A 20,671-nucleotide genomic window follows, 5' to 3' on the forward strand; every position below is an offset into this window, starting at 1 on the left:
GAGCTGGGGACAGGAGTGGGTTGAAATGATTGTCAAGAGTGGGGCTTGGAACTGTTGGTGTGCTCCTGCCTGCCTTCGTCCCCGAGTTCTCTGAGGGCAGCGGAGGTGCTCAGGGTGGGGAGAGGTCTGAGGAATATGCATGCACTGGGATCACGCCCAGCTGTGGCCACCGGGAAAACGGTGGGTGTCTTGGCAAAGCCCCGCAGTGTTCCCTTTGCTGTCTTCTTCGCCTGACCTCACTTCTCCCGTTCTTTCTTCAAGTTGCTCTTAGAAGTCACTTTTCTGGAGTCAACCCCGTCTGCTCTCCCCACCTCCCACCCCCTCTGCGCTCCTCTTAGGCGTCCCTTCCCCAGCACCCTGTGCTGACCCCCATCTCTTCCATTTCTGAAGCCCCTCTGGGCGGCAAGCGTTGGGGCCTCCATAGGATTTGGATCACCTCCTTCGGCCCTGACACAACACGAAGTGTATTCAGTAAATAGGACTGCTTTTCCTTATCTCGAAAATGGAAGCAGGTTTGGTTGAGTAGATTTTTTTTTTTTCCAAGTTCCACCTACTGCAATTTTCCCATCTAATTTTCCCAGACTCATGAAATAAAGGAGCCACTGAAGACAAGGTGAGATGGAGGAAATGTCCTCTGCCTTGAGGATGCCAAGCTGACTCTAGTCTTGCCTTGGACTTTGGACTGTGAGCCTGGTCTGAGGGCTCTGCTGGGAGATGCCATAGCAGGTGGGCTGAGTGTAGGAACCAGGTCGCAGCCGTCCACCTGACAAGTGGCCTGCTGGGTGAAGGTTCTTTGCTTCTGCCTTGCTTGTACCTGGCAGACCAGCCACAGGACCTATGGGACCCCGGGGCTGGGCGGCCTCATGTGACTCTGAGGAGCCTCCTAACCCTGATATCACATATGTCATGCCTGTCAGCAGTGGAAGTGGGCGTGTCTGTCCACATAGCTGGTTGCGCCTCTGTCAGAGTGCAGAGAATGGTGGTCGAATGGTTTTCTGGGGTGAGTGTGTCTCTGTATGGAACGTGTGCACACACCTCAGCCTAGAACAGGGTTTTCCATTCTGCAAATACATATTGTCAGCTTTGTGCTCTGCAGAAGCAGCGAAGCGGTGCGACAGGCAGAGAGCCTGGAAGTGTGCATATCTGCATTGTGTGTCCTCTCTGTGTGTCTTTGGGAACGCGTTCTTGGCACGTGTTCGGTTAACAAGGCTTTCCGGTGGATGCATGCCCGTGTGACAGTGCCTGGGTCCCGTGTGCGGCGCTTGCTCGCTTTCCAGCCCCACTTGTGCCCGCAGTCGGGCTCTGCACGTGCGCCAGCCTCCATGCACACGTCCCCGAGTGACCCGGGAGCGTTGTGCAAGGACCTCCGGGTCGTGTGCACTGGAAGCGCTCGAGCCTGTCTCTCCGCAAGCACGAAGGCACCTTCACATGTCTGGGTGCACGTCGCTCTCGGTGTGTGCACGTTCCGTGTGCACGCCGCGCGTGTCTGGGTGCAGGGCGCTCCACGAGCGCGCATTCCGGCCCGCGGGCGACCAGGGACCCACGCGAGGCTGCAGGAGCCCCGCGGGGCTGACCCCCTTCCCGCGCCCGGCCGCGGGCTGCGGCGATTGGCCGCCCGCTGCTTCTCAGGCATCACCCCCCCCTCCCTGCACCCCCGCCCCCCCGCCCCCCGCGCGCCCGCGGTCCCCGCTGTCCCCCGCGGTTTCGGCGAGGCCGCGCCGCGCTGCGCTCCGTTCCCATTGGCTGGGCGCGCCTTTGTGTGGCGGCAGCTGCGGCCCCAGCGCCTTTGAATGTCGAGAGGGGCCGGGAAGGGAGCCTTTCCATGGGCCATCTGTCTCTCCGCCAGCCGCCGCCCCGCCGCCGCCCGCGCCCCGCGCCCCGCCTCCCGCCCCGGCGGCTCCCGCAGCCCCGCCGCCGCCCGCGCCCGCGCCCCGGAGCCGCGCCACAAAGGGCCCGCGCGCAGCCGCCGCCGCCGCCGCGCGAGGAGCCAGGATGGTCCTGGTCCACGTCGGCTATCTCGTGCTTCCAGTGTTTGGCTCTGTGCGAAACAGAGGTATCGCTTTTTGCTTTCGGGGTCCTCTTCCGAGCGTGGGTCGCCGCGGGCACCGGGGCGGGGGCTGGCGCCGAGGGCGGCGGGGGTGGGGGGGCTCAGGGCACACCCGGGAGGACGCGGGGCGAGCGGTGGCTTCTCCCCTCTCCCTTCTGGGGGGACCCCGAGTGTGGAGGTGGCCGCCCTCGTGGGAGCTTTTGCAGTGAAGTTAGGGTTTGGCGAATTCGAGTCCCCTCCCTCCCCGGCCCCATTTTTTTATTCTTTGCGGCGGACGCGGTTCCCCCAGTCATAGCCCCTTCCCCCAATACCTAGCCCTGTGTGATCGAAGGACGGAGAGAGATACCTGACTGTGTGCGCGCGCGCCTGTGTTTGTGTGTGTAAGCCTACTTGGCTTTCTGTGATTTTTTTTTTTTTTTTTTTGAGATGTATGTGTGTTTCATGTCATTTGTGTTCGTGTTTCTCCATTATTTAGTCACTGATACCGATGGCTGCCTAGCTGGCATCTGGCATCTGCCCTGTCCCATGCCCCAGCCCCCACCTTCTCGTAGGCACTTGCACGATTTCCCGTCCCATCTTTTCCTCCCCCTTTAACCCTTTTTGGTGTATCGCCCTCCTGCTATCCACCCCCACCCCATGGTCTTTGTATGACAGTTGTATTTATGGGTTCAGGATGCTTGCGTGTGTGTGTGTGTGTGCGTGCGCGCGTGTATGTGACTGTGTGCAAGTGTGTGCGCGCCTCGGAGAGTCAGGCGTGCACTGCTGTGCACCCCTGGACCCGGCCGGCCGGAGACGGGTGCCGGCCCTCGGGTGTTGCGCTGTGTGTGCGCGGATGCGGTGGGACGCTGCCCCCAGGCCAGGCCTTTGCCCCCGGCAGGCGTTGACAAAGCAGCAGGCCGGCGCCGGCTTTGTTTTTAACTGTGATATATGGGGTGTGTTTGCACGGTCCCCTTCCCCACATCCCCTTTCCCTTACATTCTGCTAACAACAATAGCTTGATTTCCCCCCTCTTCTCCCCGCTTCACATTTCTTCCATTTTCTTTTAATCAAAAACTCCCACCTCCCAAAGCAAACCCGAGATGCATTTAGATTCATTATTATTATTATTTTTCTTTTTGCATTCTGCCTCTGGACTCACATTGCTCTTCTTGGAAATGTTTCTGCTATCCTCTCCCACTCCACGTCTGCTTCAATCCCTCCTGGCTGAAGCCCTCCCCCGCCCCCACCTCCCTCACGCTCGGAATGATGTCTTCCCTATGCGACCAGGGCTGCTCCCCCAAGTCAGAGTGGGGGGTGGGGTCGCGGGCCAGCGCTTTCGTGCGCCCCAGGGGCCCGATTGGGCCGGAGAATGAAAGCCCAGCCCTCTTTCTTCCAGCCCAGCTGTCCCCAGCCCCGGCCTTTCCCCAGAACCTAAAAGGCAAGGTTGACCCCCTTAGGCCTGTTTGAACCGCAGTTTTTTTGTGTGATGATAGAATGATGACATTCTGCATTTATCAAATCTTTTTTTTTTTTCTTCATTGTGTAGCTCAGTGAATGGTCAACTCGCTGCTGTGTGCGCTGTGACCCTTCTGCCTCCGCATTTAGCTGTATTGTGACACCCCTCTTAACCATCTCCTGTCTCCATCTGAGGAAGGCATTGCTATTTAAGCGGCAGTATCCCCTGTCTCAGGCCAGCCTAGCAGTGGGGGGCAGGGGTGGAGGGGATGTGTGAAGAATAGGAATGGGGGGGGGGGGCTGGGTGAGATCTCCCTTGAAATGCCAACCCCTCCCCCAATACACAATTATATCTCATTACTTGGCATTTCCGTTTAAAACGGGTGTGGAACATTACACTAGGCAGAAATTCAAAAATGATTAAGATGGATGTTGAGCCTGAAAGTATAATTATCCTGATTAAATCATTATCATCCTCATTAATACCACCGATCTCTAAATACCATTGCAGGATGCTGATTCCATGTTTTGAAATTCAAATTGCTCAGCTGCCTTTAAATTTTATTTTTAATACACCCCCTCAAAAAACAAAAAACACCTAAGAAAACAAATTCTGCCAGTCAGTCAAAGTTTACTTTCATGGCAAACACGCCCATAGGAAATTCAAGGGCTGAGGGTTAGTCGGGCTGTGAGTAAAATTTAGCACAATGTGATAAGAATTCATGACCTTCCGATAGAGGATACTAATGCTTAACCCAACAAGGTCCTAAACCACAATCTTCTTGTAAAACTATTAGATAGCTTGCCAGCTTAAATCTGTTCTTTTTAGTTTCCATTGTAGTAGTATAGGATGTAGGCCATTTCAGAATAGATGTAGAGAAATAACCATTTTTGTATCTCATCTTGTTTAGCCGAGTACATTGCACTGTAAATCCCTGTTAAGTGGATTCCTTTTGCCTTGGCTTGGAGGCTGTAGCACCCCATTTGCCACTTATCTGGGTGGCTTCAGCTAGCTCCCTGGTAGCACCCCGGCATAAGTGAAGAGATTACATCTAGTCAGAGGCAAAAAATAATAAAAAATATATATATATGAACAATTTTGATAAAATGATAGTTGCTGCTACTCTGAAAATTTGGTGCAGCAAGGTCTTTGGCTTAAGGGGGAGCCCTGGCCACCGTGTCTTAATTGTTTAATTTTACAATGTCAAGAGCATCTTTGGACATCCGCCCTGGCCCTCAGAGCTGCCCCTTTAACAGCCGGCTCCCTTCTGCTGCCTCGCTGGCCAGACCTGCTCGAAAACGGAAACAAAACAGCAGCAATAAAGAAAGAATAAGGCCCCTACTTTGAGGGCCCTTCCAAAGTAAAGTCCCAAGGGGCCTCCCCAGATTGCCATTTGGCAATCTGAAAAGAAAGAGAAGAGAAAAAAACGAAAAGAAAGAGAATCCCCAGCAAAATGGTTTTCCATTAAACAGGGATCGCGTGTTCTGCTGTGCTGAATTACTTCCTGTTCTTATTTTGTGGGTAATTTTTTCTGTATCAAATATCCTTTTGGTTGTGTATCTTTTTCACCTTTTCTTGTACTAAAACTAAAGCATGATCTGTATTTTTTTACATCCCCCAGTTGACAATGTACAGCGCTCGGTTAGAGATGTTACCCTGCTGAAACGTACTGTGCTCATGTAGCCCGGGCCATCTGCTCATTGTACGCTGCTTTTGTTCTGTTGCCCTTCCGAAGCATGGTGGGCCCAGCCTTTTTTTTTTCTTCTTTTTTTTTGTATCGTGTGCATGACGACATTGTTACACACAGAATCCACTAATACTAATATACAATCTCTCAATAAAGAACTAGTTTCCTATATTAACCTAGTGTGCTTTTTCTCTTGCTGTTTTCCCATTTATTGTCGTATCCTGCTGTTTAGATTTTCCCCCTTGCTTTTCTATCCCCACCCTCACCCACCCACCCACCACTCCCACCTCCCATTGTAAGATTTGAGTGAATGCCTTCTGGTTTTTTTTTTCTTTCTTTCTTTCCTTTTTTTTTTTTTTTTTGTGATACAGATATGGTGACTTTAATCTCATCTAGTCCATATCTTTCTACAGTAGATATCTGGGTAATGTGGTGGGGGATGGGTCAGTTGTCCTGACACACCAAAATAGCTCTATTACATAGAAAGAACTCCTATCTTTGGCCACCTATGTACCCACCCGATAGCCTCCACTTTTCATCTCAGTTTGCAAGTTTCATGGGCACCCGGTTTATGATGTTGATGAAGAGATGGGCTATAACCCTTAGGTTGAGAAAAGGGATACTGTTCTTAACTAGCAATCTTGTAGCATTTCAGACTCGCCTGAAAAACCCATTTTCAGTTGTCTTTTTTTTTTTCTTTTTACTGTTTCATTGATTTACTGTCCTTCTAAGTCATGCTGGGGGTGACATGTTACATGCAGTTGAAGCCATGATCTGGAATTTGAAAGTATCCTCTCCCAGGTGCATATTTAAATTGTTGGGACCTGCGATGTAAGTTTTGCATGGAGATCCTGCATAAGGAAGATGTTTGAAACAGAAACCAACTCAGACCACTCCCACATTCATCCCAGGGCCAGCAGCCTGACCTGTTACTGTAGGAATAAGAGGGTCTGTGCCCTCTGCAGGCTGTGAGCCAGTGAACGCTGATTACAGCCCAGTTTCCTGACAGCTGCCTCATCTGTGGCCGGCCAGAGTGCCTCTCTTGAGAAAGAAAGCCAGATCTCTGTCATTGTCCGAGTGTGGGGGGCGGGGATCAGGAGGGAAGTCCGAATCTACCTCCAAACTGAACTGGAAGAAGAGCCCTTAAAGTATATCTTTGTTCCATAATTATATTTGAGGAGCTAGTGGAGAGGTATTTTTTTTTCCCCCAGAGTGGAACCCAAATTCAAACATTTGTCAATTACACCTATTCAATTTCAGCTCAGAATAAGCCTTGCTAAATGAGGCGTTTTAGTCACCGAGGAAATTAGCTGATTAAAGAAATTCACGGTTCCTTCAGAGGGTCATCATTTTGAAGCTGCTCTTCCTTGGGCCAAGGTGCCTCCTGCTCGCCCCTGTGGGCTGTCTCCCAGCTCGCCTCTGCCCCCTGCCAGCCTTCCCTCCCAGGCGGGCGCACCCCTGCCTGACCACAGCGCTTCCTCGCCTCCTTTGTGGCTTGATGCGGCTCTCCTCTCCCCCATGGCTGCCCTTTCTGCTCTGGCCCTTTGTTCTCATGCTCTCCCCAGCCCGGGTGGGAAAGCTGAGCTGATTTACTGTGACACATGGACACACAGGCAAGTTCCCAGCAGAGGCTCGTGCTGTAGCTTGTGTGAGACGAGATAGGCAGGTCGTGGGGATTTTGTTTCTCTCCCTCCTCCTCCCTCCCCTCCTCCTTTTATTTTGGTTTTCATGAAACTTTCAATTTTGTTCCCAGTTTGAAAAAGCAAAATAAACCATCCTCCAACCAACCTCAACAAGAAGGAAAATGATCCCAACTCAGGTGATCACCCTGGAGAGCAGTGGCTATTAACCAACTCTCAGATTTTATTTTTTTAAACAAATATTATATATGTTGGAATTATCTGGTCAATATGCTTTGAGAATGGTTTAGTAACCTAGTAATAACATAGAAAGTTAGTAGGTTACTGGGAAGTCATGTTTTAGCAATTTATCAATGCATACCATATTTTTGTCTAGACTGTCAGAGTAAACTTACTCATCTGGAGGAGCCTTTTCCTCTAACTGGATTGTCTGGTCATTACAAAGCCATTGTACTTTGTATCTACTCTCTCAGCCAACAGACACATACCTGTTTTAATCAATTTTAACTCTTAAGATTTTGGAAAAGCCATCCACTCTGTAGATCCTACGCTGGACTTTGTAATAAGATGGAACACGGTTCTCATTTACCACTTTTCCTTTTGAATATGAGAACTTCTCTCCTGAAACCAGCATTGGATAAGGCTCGCCTGATTGAGGGGCTTACTTAAATAATAGTTTCTCATAAATCAGCAGATACTATTAATCACTCAAGGCGAGGGGAAAAGACCACCAAGAGTCTCCATGCCCCAATATGCAGATAACAGACACTGGGCCACCTCTCACCTCTCTTCCTTGCTCACCCCCCGCCCTACCTGCCATGCCCTTCCCCACTTTAAATACGCAGCCTGCAGTATCCATTGGAAAACTTAATGCTTTTCTGACCTCAGGAAGCAACAGCTCCATGCTGGATCCAAGTGCAGTGGCAAACTCCCGGCCAGGAGACATAGGCCCTTGACTCCAGCTCAGGGTATAACTTCGGGTGTCTCAGTCCTTCCTGACCACAGTTGCTCAAATGTATAAGACACTTGTACACTTGCGCCTTAGTTCCTCTATGAATCTAAATAGTTCTTTAAAAAGTCCTGGCTTAATATAATATGAATCTGAATTTGCTTCTATTAGGATGGTATGGTTTGGCCACAGATGAGCCAATATATTTCTAAGAGAATTGGAGGGAAAGGCTTAGCTTAGGCTCAAATTTTCTGGCTGATTTAAGAACTAAGAGCAAACATTCATAACCCCACAGCTGAACCACTTGCAATGCCTGTATTTTCATGTATTCATTCATTAAGTCATTCATTCACTGACTCACTTGTTTGTTCATTTAGTTAATGAGTGTTCACTGAATTCCTACTTGGGGCCAAGTGAAGGGGGATATGAAAGCCATGTAGGACCTGGATACCTGCCCTCCCGAGGCTTATGCTGAGGCTGGGAGATGGATGCTTAGCAAATCAGACACTGTCTAAGGTATTCTGTGCCTCGGCACCCAAACAGATGGCAGAGCGTCCTGATTGGTGAGAGGGGAAGAGCTTGGAGCAGTCCAGGAGTTGAGTCCTATCCCAGTCTTGACCAGGAAGGGTGAACTTAGGCCACTGCTGAGTGTCCTCTAAACAATCACCATCACAATATCTACTTGATAGGGTATGTGGAGACTTTTCAATGACACCTGGCACAGAGCAGGTCCCTCGGCATGCTAGGTGGCCGCCCCCATCCTGCACAGCGGTCGAATGTACTGGCCAAGCGATCAGATAAATCAGGGAAGATGTGCTGAGGAAATGGGGTTGAGTTGTGCCTCAAAGGTTTGTATGTATACAGGAGGGAGGGGAGAAAGACTCCAGGCAGGGACAGGAGTGGAGGGAGACTTCGGTCAAGGCCAGGTGGCTCTGCTGACTGGGCAAGAACAGAAGGCGCTTACGAGGAGGGGCTGTGTGTGTGTCGGGGTGTGGGTGCGGGTCTGTTGCCTTGCATAGCTATGGGAGGCACTGGGACCATTGTCCTGTCTTTGAATGGTTCTTGGGACAGCATTACTCCAGGGGTTAAGCAGCGTAAGGTTGGGAGAAAATGGGAGAAAAGTCTGGAAGAAATCCGTTTCTTAGGCCTTTGGAAGCTCCAGTAGAGGGATGAGCCCAGAGGGCTTAGCTGGGGAGGAGTCCACGGCGGGCATCCAGGGGCGTTGGAAGTCCACACACCAGTGGTCTGGAGGATGAGGAGGAGGGCTTATGGGGGGCGGGGGGGCTTCCCATAAGAGGAAATGAGCAGAGCTCAGTTGATGTGGAGGGGTGGAGGGGTGGGAAGGTCTGGAGGTGCCTGGGAGAATGTGAGACCGTGAAGGCAAGCAGGGATGATGGGCGGAGCAGTCAATTTCGGGGAGAGGTTAGTTCAACTTGTAGATAAATAGAATTTGAGATGCTGAAGGGGGCAGAAGGAAGGGCACTGTGGCAGTGTCCTGGGATTTGAGACCTCTAGTCCTGGATGGAGTACTAGGTGATAAATGAAGTCATATTTATGGGACACACCCTCAAAGAACTCTCCCTCCCTGCCTTATTTGGCTGGGCACATGCATCCTTAGTCATGCGGTTAACTCAGCAACCTCTCTACCAACATTCACTCTCTCAGGGAGCTGTGCTCTGGTATCTCAGTTTGAACGACTTCTATCAAACTTCACCTTTCTTGAGAAGAGGGACCCAAGGCCAGCAGGTGGCAAGATCATTGCCTTCACGGGTTTGCAAAAAGGTGGGGCCTACCCATGTGAGGAGGAGGGCAGCGTCGCAGAGGCGGAGTGGGTGGGGGGTGGCAGCTGGGGACAAGGACGGGGTATGAGAGGTGAGGTGTGGGCTCCAACCTCAGGCTTGGCGCTGTCTGCCGAGAGTGGATTTTCCCAAATTCAAAGCTCTTCTCTTCTGTTATCTCCTTTCCTCCTCAACAAAGTCTGGGAGGAGGTAACTGGGGACCAGAGGAGACAGCTGAGGCCAAGGGTGGTGAAAGTTGCCCCCTGCCCGTGTTGAGTTAGGGAATGACTGAGCCAGAAGTGGATGTGGGGTGACTGGCCAGCTGGCTGTGGCTCCCTGCAGAGCTTCCCAGGGCCTGCACACTGTTAGGAACCTCTTCAAACCAAGAAAACACTGGAAAGGAATCCTTGCTTTTCCTCCCCGTCTGGGGACATCAGTTTATCTGCGTTGGGAGAGGCCTCAGTCTAGCTCGCGGCCAGCCAAGCTGTGAGGCAGGTCAAGTCCCCAACCTTGAGCCCCCACCTTCTGGAAGGGGAGTCTGAGAGACAGGGAGGGTGCATGGTGGACCAGAAAGACCCCAGGGTAGGAAACGAGCAGGGGGTGGAACTGGCCTGCAGACTCTGGCTCGGAGGAGGCCTCACCAGCTTAACCGGGGGACCCCTGTGCTCAGGTTGCTACCAAGATAACTAGGTGTCCCCCCCATCGAGGACTTCGGCTCCCAAGTCATGAGCACCTCTCCCAGGTTTTCTTAGGTCATCATGATGCCTTCTATCTATGCTATATCATCAAGTAATACACTCACATTTTGGAAAGTTTAGAAAATAGACCAAAGGGAAAAAATCTCTTAGGAGTCCACCTGTCTGTGATCACTTTAGTGAAAGGTTTTCCACCAGTTTGTTCATACTCATATATTTTCTGTAGCGCTCTAAACACAGTGATAATACACTTTTGCATTCTCCGATTTTTCAGATTTAACCTATTGAAAGCCTTTTCATGTCTTGCTAAGTTGTTTTCACAAGCATCACTTTGACTGGCTTCACCAAATTCCACTCAAACGGTGGCTCTGTGTTCAGACTCGCGGCTTGTGAGGCACCCAACGGCTCTGGGTCGCAGGCCACTCCTGCTGGTGTGGTCTGTGGCCTCCCTTGGGCTCTTGTTTGGCCATGGGGAGGGTGGGGGATGGTGGACTCTGACAGCTCCTAGGCGTCTCTGCTCACCATCTGTCCCTTCCATCCATGGGCCCAAAGGGGTGGGAAGGGAGGGCAGGAAAGAGGGCGTGGGGAAGGAAGCTTCGAATAAATTCCTCTGAGATCTGGCTTCTGGTCTCTGTTCTGCCACCAATGTCCACTGTGATCTTGAGCCAGTCAGCTTCCTCCAGCAGGCCTCAGTCTACCCATCCGTCAAATGGGGACGATGGGTCTACCCTACAGGACTTGTCACATGAAGTGTGACTTACGCGAAGTGAAGTTTGAGAAGCTAGCCAGAGGCAACAGTCAACAGTGATGGACCATTATTCAGGCTGGTGGGCGCAGCGCTGCTTCGAGGCTGCCGTGCCAATAACCACCCGTGTGACATGGCTGGCAAGCCTGACTGCTCTGGGTCTGCACTTCCAACTTGCCAGAGGAGATAACTGGCCTAATTGCCCCTTCCTGCTGTAAAAAAAATGGTGATTTCCTCTGGATGAGAGTCACTTACACTTCCATTGTCTTTTGGCCAGTTCGCTGGGCAGCAGCCACGCCTCGGCGCTCAGTAGAGAGGCCCCGCCCTTCCTCCGGCCGCAGCAGGAACTCCGCAGGCAGCGAGCTCAGGCCCCGCCGGGGGTCCGGAGCCTCGGGTCCCTCCTGCCTCCTGGGGCTGCCGCCGCCCGCGTTTGGCTCCTCGGCCAGAGCTTCCCTGGGCCCTCTCTTCCTGCGGTGTGCCCCTGCAGGGGAGCAGGGTCCGCCCTCCCGCAGGTGACCTCAGCAGAAGGGCCCGGCCGCTCCCCCCGGAGGCGGGGGCTGGTGTCCCCGAGTGGAGGCGAGGAAGAGGCGCTGCTGACTCAGCACCGGCCTGCGGGGTGGAGAGCGGGTGGAGGCGCTCTCTGAGGCTGGGAGGAAGTGAGAATTCAGCCAACACCTGTCTCGAGGAAGGGCGGGGAGCTTTGGAACAGCTGCTGCTGTTTCTCTGGGGGCTGCCGTGTGGGAGGCAAGGGGGCGGAGGCCCTCCCAGGATTTCGCCTGCCCCCACAGCCGGCTTGCTGGGCTCCAGCTCCTCTCCCCCAGCGGCCAGTGCCTCCAGGGCACCCTACCCCCCTCACAGTAGCTTGTGGGCCCCTCTATGGCGCCTGTTCCCAAGACCACCCCCTCCTAGAACATTTAGTTCTGCTCCCAAACTCTGGGTGCCAACAGGGTGGACGTGTCCCCTGGCCCAGGGCTGCTGATACAGGCCTTCTTTAAGCCAGGGGGTGGCTCTTCCAGTGGGGCCCTCTGTCTCCATGCTGTTCTCTGGAGTGGGAGCTGGCCTGGGCGGGCCTCTTCTTCCACCAGCCTGGCTCTGCCGAGCTGCGCGGAGAAGTTCAACTCTGGGGCAGGTGAGGCGGGGATGGGAAGACCTGGGTCCACTGGCCGGTTCCCTCCTGCGAGGCCCCCTGAACTGCTGGTCACGCCTGGCCCAGCAGCACGGGTGCCCAACTTGGTACTCAGGGAGGGACCCCAGAGAGGCAGCTGGACAGCCTTGGCCCCAGTGCAGTCAGAGGCGGCCAGAGCCCCTCCTGGACGCCAGGTGGGTCGGCCCAGCCTTGGTTTCACCTTTGGTGGACTCACCTCCTTTGGAGCACAGGGGGAGTCCGGCAGGAGGAAGGGCCCAGTCAGCTGGTCTGCAGGGAACCTGGGCCTGGGTGGTGGGGCACAGCTCTCATCTTCCTGTTTCTGGCTGGGAGAAACTGAGGCTCCCCGGCAGGGTTGTTGGGGAAGCAGGGCGGCCACAGAGCCAGAGCCGAGGTTGGGGAGGGGGCAGGGTAGGGAGTAAGGCCCCCCACCGCCCCCCAAGAGGGAGCCTGGGCCCTCTGGGACCTGAGGAATCCAGCCTTCTCCACACCAGGAGGAATGGGGCTGAGGGAAGGGTGGGAAGAGACATCACGGGGGTGGGTTGGGGGCGGGTAAAGGGCGCTATAGCCATCAGCCCTCACCTGAGCAGGTGAGCGGGGAGTGTGACGGCGAAGGTGGTCCAGGAGCCCAGAGAGGAACCTGGGATGGCCTTTCCCCAGCCCATCCCCATCCCACCCTCGACGGCCCTCACCAGCCCACGCCACCCCTAGGAGAAGGGTGGAGGAAAGAGGAGCCAGAAGCATAAGAGGAGGGAGTAGGTGAGGTCAGAGACCAGCCCCTGTCCCTGTCTCAGCAGGAAGCACCCGTCTCTCGGGTACTCACTAAATCCATTTGGCCACCTACTGCAGGTGACTTTGGACCTCTCTGAGCCCCAGTCTCTTAGAAAAAACTGGAGATAATTGTTATCAATACCATTGTCATGGGGAGGTAAGGATGAAAGAAAGTTATGATGCATGTAAAGTACAAGACATCTTTTAGAAAAAGATGTTCATTCTTGGTTCGTCCCTCACACATCCCTGTTTGGGCCTGGAACAATCTAAGGGGCCCAAAAGGAGTCACGGGGAACAGGCAGGGAAGGGCATGTCTCAGCTTTCTCGGATAAGCAGTTACTGAGATCTGTGCCGGGCTGTGGGCAGCTGAGGCACAGACAGTATCTGGCCTGCAGCCTGACTGCGGAGATCCCCGAGGACCCCTGGAATTGGGCGGAGAATGCACAGATTAGGCTACACTGAGGGCCAGGCTGACGGCGATGCTGCCCGGAAAGTGTGACCCAGCCTGGAGGCCTCTGGCCAGCGTCGGTGCCTGGGACGGGAAGTCACGGGTGCCTGGCAAAGCCAGGAGGGCCTCTTGGAGGAGGTGGAACTGGAGCTGGTTCCCAGAGCAGGGAGTGATCTGTGGCTTGCTGCCTGGGAACCTCTCAGGTCAGCCTGCACCCTGCCCCTCCCACGGAGGCCCAGAGCTGATCCAAGAGGTGAATGTTCAGAGTCCGGGGGCTGTCACCTTGCCTGATTTTTCTTTTTCTTTTCTGGAGCATCGGGCCCTCTCATTTCATTGTCATCCTACCCACGCCAGTCCCTGTCTTCCCTGCTGTTCCCCAGCCCCAGCCATTTCCCCGGTAATCCTCTGGCCCTTCCCACCCTTCTGCCCAGCTGAGTGCTCCCACGGGTCAACGTGTCATTTCTGGGAGGACCATGCTGAGGGGGAGGCTGCCTGCGGGGAGCTGAGGGCTTGTGACCTCCTCTGAAGTGGGTAACCCTCTTGAGCATTGATTGTGCTCCCTGCAGGGTTGGGTTCTCATTCTTACCTGCCAGGCTGAATGACAGGTGAGGTGGTGGATGGACTACATCCACTGTGACGCCTGGCGCAGAGCGTGGGGCTACACTTATTGTTACACATGGCTGCCTGCTAGGTTGTTGCCGTGTACAGGATCCCCTGACTGCTCCTAGGAGGCATTTTGAATTTGGTAAAGGAAGGGTAGGGGGAAAAAAAAAAAACCCTCCAAGTCTCAGTGTTCTCATCTGTAAAATGGGAACAATTCTAGCAACTGGTTATAACGAAGCTCAGATCTGATCATGGATTTGTTAAGCTGACCTAACAGATGTGTGTCTGAGTTGGACCAGGCACTCTGCCAGGTACTGGAGACATGGGGATAAGAAGAATAACACGAACATCAGCAAATGCTCACGTAGCACTTGCTCTGTGCCAGGTATTCTCCCAAGCACTTTAACTGCCCTAAAGAAAGGTAGTCCTGTGGGAAACAGATATGTGAACGAACAAGAAAGTATGGTTTGAGGTGTGGGCTGAGTGCTCTTTCAGGGGGAGCTCAGGCTGGGCAGGTCTTAGAGGATGCATGGGGTTGAGCTGGAGCAGAGGTGGGGGCAGAGTGTTGCAGGCAGAGGGGCTGCAGGGCACAGGGCGGGCTGGGGAGCAGAGGACTGCAGAGGGGATGGGAGAAGAGGCAAATGTCCTATGGGGCAGCTGGGCCCTTGTCACTCTTAACTGTTGTCACCGCAGTGTTGCCTGTTGATCAACTTTGCCAGTGGCTGACTGGCCTTTGTCAGGAACGAAGGGCACACCGCCCATGTGCAGCTCCAGTGTGTCCGGGATGAGCTAAGGGCTGTGCTGAAGCCCCAGTCTGCTCAGGACTTCCTCCCCCTTCATATGTTTGTGACCTTGCCCAGGTTCCTTGGCTTCCCTGGTGGCTTAGCAGTAAAGAATCCGCCTGTGATGAAGGAGCCACAGGAGACGTGGGTTTGACTCCTGGGTTGGGACCCCTGGAGGAGGGCATGGCAACCCACTCCAGTACTTTTGCCTGGAGAATCCCATGGACAGGGGAGCCTGATAGACTACAATCCATGGGGTCACAAAGAGTCAGACACAACCGAAGCGACTCCGCACAGCACAGATGTACGCCAGATTTCTTGGGGTGGGCTTTCTCCTTAGCCGCCTGTGAGCCCACAGCTACACTAGACACGCTGTACACGACCCATCTAGTACTTGACGTGCACATAGTTGTGCCCCTGGATGCTCAGTCCAACACACGCCTGTCTGTACACAGTCCCCGAATCATGCACATTTGCACAGTCGCACACAGCCACACACCCGCGTGATGTCACCACGTCCACTCATCGATACGTGTAAATATCTGTACACACAGCACGTTACACAGTCACACACACAGGTGACAATAGGCACACACAGCCACTTGCTGCTCATACCCGTGAGTACACGCAGCAGCACGAGATACCCACGCATGCTGTCTCTGGAGACCCAACTTCAGTGTCTGCTTCCCTTTCTTTCCATCGACAGGTCTCTTGAGCCCCATGAGTTGGACACCATCACTGAATTCACACAATTAATATTCCCATGAGACTTTAGCCGGGGTGATGCCACCAGACCTGACTATGGCCACGTGCCTCACTAGAGCCTGTGGCCCCCAGTTCTCACCGTCCTCAGGGCTCTGCTGTTTCCATCACCCTCGCTGCAGCCCAAGAGGGGCAGAGGCTATGTGGGCTCGGAGGGAGGGACTGCTGACTCGTCATGGTCTCCGCCATAGTGCCCGCTGATGGATGCTACAGACATGGCGCAGCTCCTTTGGGTCGCTGTGTGGCCTCGGGGGCTTTGTGGAGGAGGTGGGCCTCGGGCTGGGGTGGAAGGCCGAGGTCCCTGTTGGTAGGAGGTGAGACAGGGAAGGGTACCCAGGTGGGAGGAGGCCCCATGAGGGATATGGGGAGGACTGACCGTGGCTGGCAGCCCCCCAGCCCTGAGAACCCCGGCGGTGCTTATGAGGGCAGTTTGGGCAAGGATGGAAGAAGAAGCTGTGGGTCCAGGAGATGGCCAGCAAACCCCGCTCTGCTGGGGTTTCCACCCGCCACCCTGGGTGGTGGTCCTGACCCCTGGGAGACTCCTCGGCTGGAGCTCAGCCTCGACGTGCAGATGGCGGGGGAATTAGACCATGCGATATTAATGGTGCTGCCCTGCTTTATAAAGTGCCCTAACAAGCTGGCGAGCCAGGCACACTCAGTCTTATTTACAGCTGCTATTATTTCTCTGACATCGAGATTAATTTGACGATAGCTGTTTATAAGCTCTTCTATCATCAGATGGGCCCATTACCTGGGAGGAGAGGAGGGCTGAATTTAATTTGTGAATGGTGCGCCGGGTTCTCTTGTTCATGGAGTGTGTGTGGGAGTCACAGCCATAAATCATGGAAGAGACCAGCAGTGCCTAGACCAGAAGTCTGGGAGTTGCCGGGCCGGCCATGTGCCGGGGAGGGATGTGGGCAGGTGGGCGGGTCTGCAGATTCACGGAGCCCAGTGAGATGCACATCGTCCGTGCTGGGAGAGAGACCTGGGGCTTCACCTGGCCAGAGAACTTCAGACTCTAGGGTCTACAACAAGTGAGGATCATCTAGAAGTTTGTGACAACACAGGTTTTCCCAGCCCTACAGACTCACCACTTCTCGGGGGCGGGGCTCGTGGCTTTCCCAAGTCTGGAGTTATCTCGCAGGAGGCCTGTCAGGCACAGTCCCACCTCTCTGGGCCTTGGCCTGTGGCCAGGATGACCGGCCTCTGGGGTTCCCCCTGCTCCGGGCACAGCTCTCCTCCCCTGGGCATCTGGAGAGAAAGGCACAGGAGAAGGGCTGGCCAAAAGTAGACCCCGAGTGACAAGCTGAGAGGTTGGGTCCTGAGAAGAGCAGTAAATGGGCAAAAGCCACCTCCTTCCTCCCATGGGCCCCTCCTAGCATGGTCACCCCTCAGCTGTGATCTCCTCCTGCAGGCAAGGGAGAAGCGTCAACTTGTGAGTGTTGTGTTGGGAACTTACAGGCACCGTCTCTCTGTCTTCTTGCATTGATCTTTGGGTTACCTTTCATTAAACCCAATTGAGAGATAAGAAGACCGAGGTGTCGTAGGAGGTGGTTTAAAATTTCATGGCCTAGAACTGAGGCTGGGGTTTCAGTGCAGCTGGGACATCAGGTCCCTTCTATGACCCGAGACAAAGTTCTCCCCCCGCCAGGGGGCAGGGGCCCGGCTGTGCAGCTGCACATGCTAGACTTCGCATCCTTCAGCACACAGTGACTCTATGGAGTGTGGGGGGGAGGTGGGGACAGGGTCCCAGAGAACTCAAGGTGTTAAAGGGGCCCCTGTGCTCCTGAGAAATCGTCCTCTGATGAGGGCTACATTTCCCTGGGTGCCCCTGGAGCCCAATGCAGCAGATCTTTCTCCACTTGTGGCCTGGCGCGCTCTGTCACTGCAGGTCTCTGGGGGAGACCGTTGGGCAGGAGGGCCTGACTCACACATAGCCCCCGACGTGCACTGATGGGGATCAGTGGCCCGTGGGCAGCGACCAGGCCCCTTGCCTTTCCTGGTCTGTCCCAGGATGCCAGGCTCTGTCCTCTGCCTCCCAGGCCCTGGCCTTTCCTTCCCCACTGCTGACTGTCCTCTTGGCAGCCTTCGTAGGGCTCTGCTGGGTACTTTTGAGAATCCTTCAGGCCAAACATCCCTGGTTCCACCAGTGTCATTGCTTCCAATCAGACGCTGACTTGGATGAACTCCAGCTGGTCAAATTCCATAAAATGAGGACGCCGGTGTGAATTCCATGAGATACCCCCCTCGTCGTTGAAAATCTACACTTTCTTTACTGTAGTCTGAGTTTGCATCAGATCGCCTTATTATTGAGCTTAATTCATGCAGACCTGAACTCTCGAATCTGATGACACTTGCTTGGAGATGCTTACGTCTTCGCATGGTGAAATTGGTTTATTGAGTAGGGTTTAGTCTGGTTCTGGTTCAGAGACTCCAAACAAAGTGGGTACCAACTATCTCAGGTCAACCTGGAGTTCGTGGTCCTGGGCAGGCATGGCAGGCAGGTGTGGGTGGCAGGGACTCGGGTATCTCTTCTTGCTCCTCCCTCCCTGGGGTCTGGCCCTTTTCAGCATATCCAGGATAGTTCATATCATGTCCACTTTCTAAGGACCAGGATGGAGGAAGAAGAGAAAGGACAGGAAGAGCATGATGTATTGCTACCTGGCACCTCCACTCATATCCCATTGTCCAGAACTTCATCACATGACCATGCGTTGCCGCAAAGGAGGCTGGGAAATGAGGTTTTTATTCTGGAAGGCCAAGTGCCAGCTAAATTTGAGGGTTCTATTACAACCTGCCTGCAGTGCAGGAGACCCAGGTTCTATCCCTGGCTTGGGAAAATCCTCTGGAGGAGGAAATGGCAACCCACTTCAGTATTCTTGCGTGGAGAATTCCATGGATAGAGGAGCCTGGCGGGCGGGCTACAGTCCATGGCATCACAATGAGTCTGACATTACTGAGTGACTAACACTTTCACTTCACCGTAGAAAGAGGGAACGGGTATTGGGAGACAACCCATCATCTCTGCCCTAATTCGTCCTTAGTACCCACAGTTGAAGCCTTACATTGATCCTATTTAAACACTGTCTTGTGAATGAAACTTATGGTCTCACAAGAAAACTCCTTGCCTATGGAAATAAAAGAGACTGTCTATGTTCACACCTCTCAGTTTAGTGTCATGGTGGGTGGGTTAACATGCCTGCAAGGGCTTTGCCTAACAGGCAAGGGGCAAGGTCCCAAGGCAAGAAGTGAGAAGCCACCTGTCCAAGTTGGTGTCTGACCACTCACCTGTGTTGACAGAAGGTGCTCATTCATTTACTTACAAATTCTTCTCATTGTCCTGGTGACTAGTGTGCATCTTCCATCTTGTCCAAAGAACACAGTAGAATGTGTGAGCTAAGGAGGAGGTGATAACTGGGAGTGCTCAGCCCGCGTATGGTATACAAAAGCTGTGTGTCCTGGGGCAAGGTATGTAGCCTCTCGGAGCTTCGTTTTCTCATCTGAGAAATGGGGATATAATCATGACCCGCTACAGGTTGTTGGGGAGACTCAGGGAGAGACCATGGGCAGCACCAGTGCAGTGCCTGGAGCAGGGATGGGACTGTGAGAGTGTGGGTATACATGAAAATGAAGGTCGCTCAGTTGTGTCCGACTCTGCGACCCCATGGACTATAGGTCCATGGCGTTCTCCAGGCCAGAATTCTGGAGTGGGTAGCCTTTCCCTTCTCCAGGGGATCTTCCCAACCCAGGGACTGAACCCAGGTCTCCCGCATTGCAGGTGGATTCTTTACCAACTGAGCTATTAGGGAAACAACTCAGATGCGAGGTCGCCTTCACTCAGGCTGAAAAGCTGAGGTTCTCACGCACAAAGCGCAGGATGAAAAGGACTGATCAGGGTGTGTAAGTATCCTACTCCAACAGCACTGTTGACAATACAGGGTCTTCTTTTATCTTAGAGACTAAACAAGAAATATCTTTACGAGAGTCTGAATATCTGGTTACAGTATTTCCAGGGCGTTCGCTCGATACTACAGGGTTTCATGAAACACACTCAGTCACTAAGCTCTAAGGCGCATATACTTGCATGTTTCCCACCTCTGAAATTGGGATACATCTAGATGTCTGTGTGTCCCAGTTACACTGTCTTTTAGAAACTGGTGGTGGTTCATAAAGTGTCAGTGCACCATCCAATTGATGGCTTCCTAGAACTGATGAAATTTAACACTTTTTTTTTAATGCATCTCATTCACAAAGCTTTGAGGGCCACAAATAAGTCTGTAGAACTCTCAGAGGCAAATAGTGTCAAGTTTGCGATTCATAGGATCTTGGTTTCTTTCTTTCTTTCTCAACATCCCCCTCCCCTTGTCTTGTTTTTAACATTGCGTGACCCCTCACACCCAAGGACCCAGGAGAATAAGCACTCCCTGGAGGACTAGAAGGCAGCGAATCTGGAGAGAGGAGTCCTGGGACCACTGTGAGCTTTGTTAACCTCTTCTGGGGCTTTGGGCTCCTTGTAGGTCCTAGGAGTAAGAGCATCGCTTTGTGCTTCCCTCCTCAGGGGCTGGTGAACACTTCAGGGAAACTTGCTGTCTAAAAAGCTTTGGAAAGGATGGATGTGCTCTAGAGTTAATATTCTAGGACAAATGCTAACCTCCTTAACTTTCCCCTTTTCCCCAAACCAGCTGTTGAAGCCCCTTCCTGTACCTCTCTGAGAACCACCAGTCTTCTAGACACACAGGTGATCCTTATGGAATGCTGACCCCGTCTCCGCCCACTCCTCCAGCAGCCACAGTCTCCCAGGACCCCGGGGGGTCCCTTCCCAGGGCCTCTGCCCCCCTGCATTCAGTGCCTGCTGGCTTCCCTCCGTCTCTCCCCCGGCCCCTACGCCGTGTCCTCAGTTGCCCTAAGACTTTCCCTAACCCAGCTTTGTACACATGCTCCAAAGCCTTGCATGGCCCATATACCTGCAGGACCTTTGTACCTAAATGCCCAGTACAGTCCCACCTCATGGACTGCCAAGGGTGATAATGACATGATGAGGATGCCACAGAAGGACCTCTGTGGGTGGAGGCATGGCCAGGTAACGGGACCCGCTGAGCCAAGGCCACGGGTCTGGTCCTTGGCAGGGTTTTCCACGGCTCTTGGCTCGAGATCAGGATGAGTTTGGCTGAATGCAGGCCCAAAT

General features: G+C 53.5%; 1 protein-coding gene across 1 annotated transcript in view; it reads left to right on the forward strand.

The window, feature by feature from the left end:
• Nucleotides 1-1,992: 1,992 nt before the first annotated feature.
• The window catches only part of ARK2C (arkadia (RNF111) C-terminal like ring finger ubiquitin ligase 2C), a 104,948-nt gene continuing 86,269 nt past the window's right edge, over nt 1,993-20,671 (forward strand). Inside the window, exon 1 of the mRNA XM_061131390.1 lies at nt 1,993-2,053. Within this exon, the coding sequence (XP_060987373.1) occupies nt 1,993-2,053 (61 nt within the window). The remainder of the gene's footprint in view (nt 2,054-20,671) is intronic.

Source organism: Dama dama, chromosome 27, assembly GCF_033118175.1.
Source record: "Dama dama isolate Ldn47 chromosome 27, ASM3311817v1, whole genome shotgun sequence".
NCBI classification, from domain to species: Eukaryota; Metazoa; Chordata; class Mammalia; order Artiodactyla; family Cervidae; genus Dama; species Dama dama.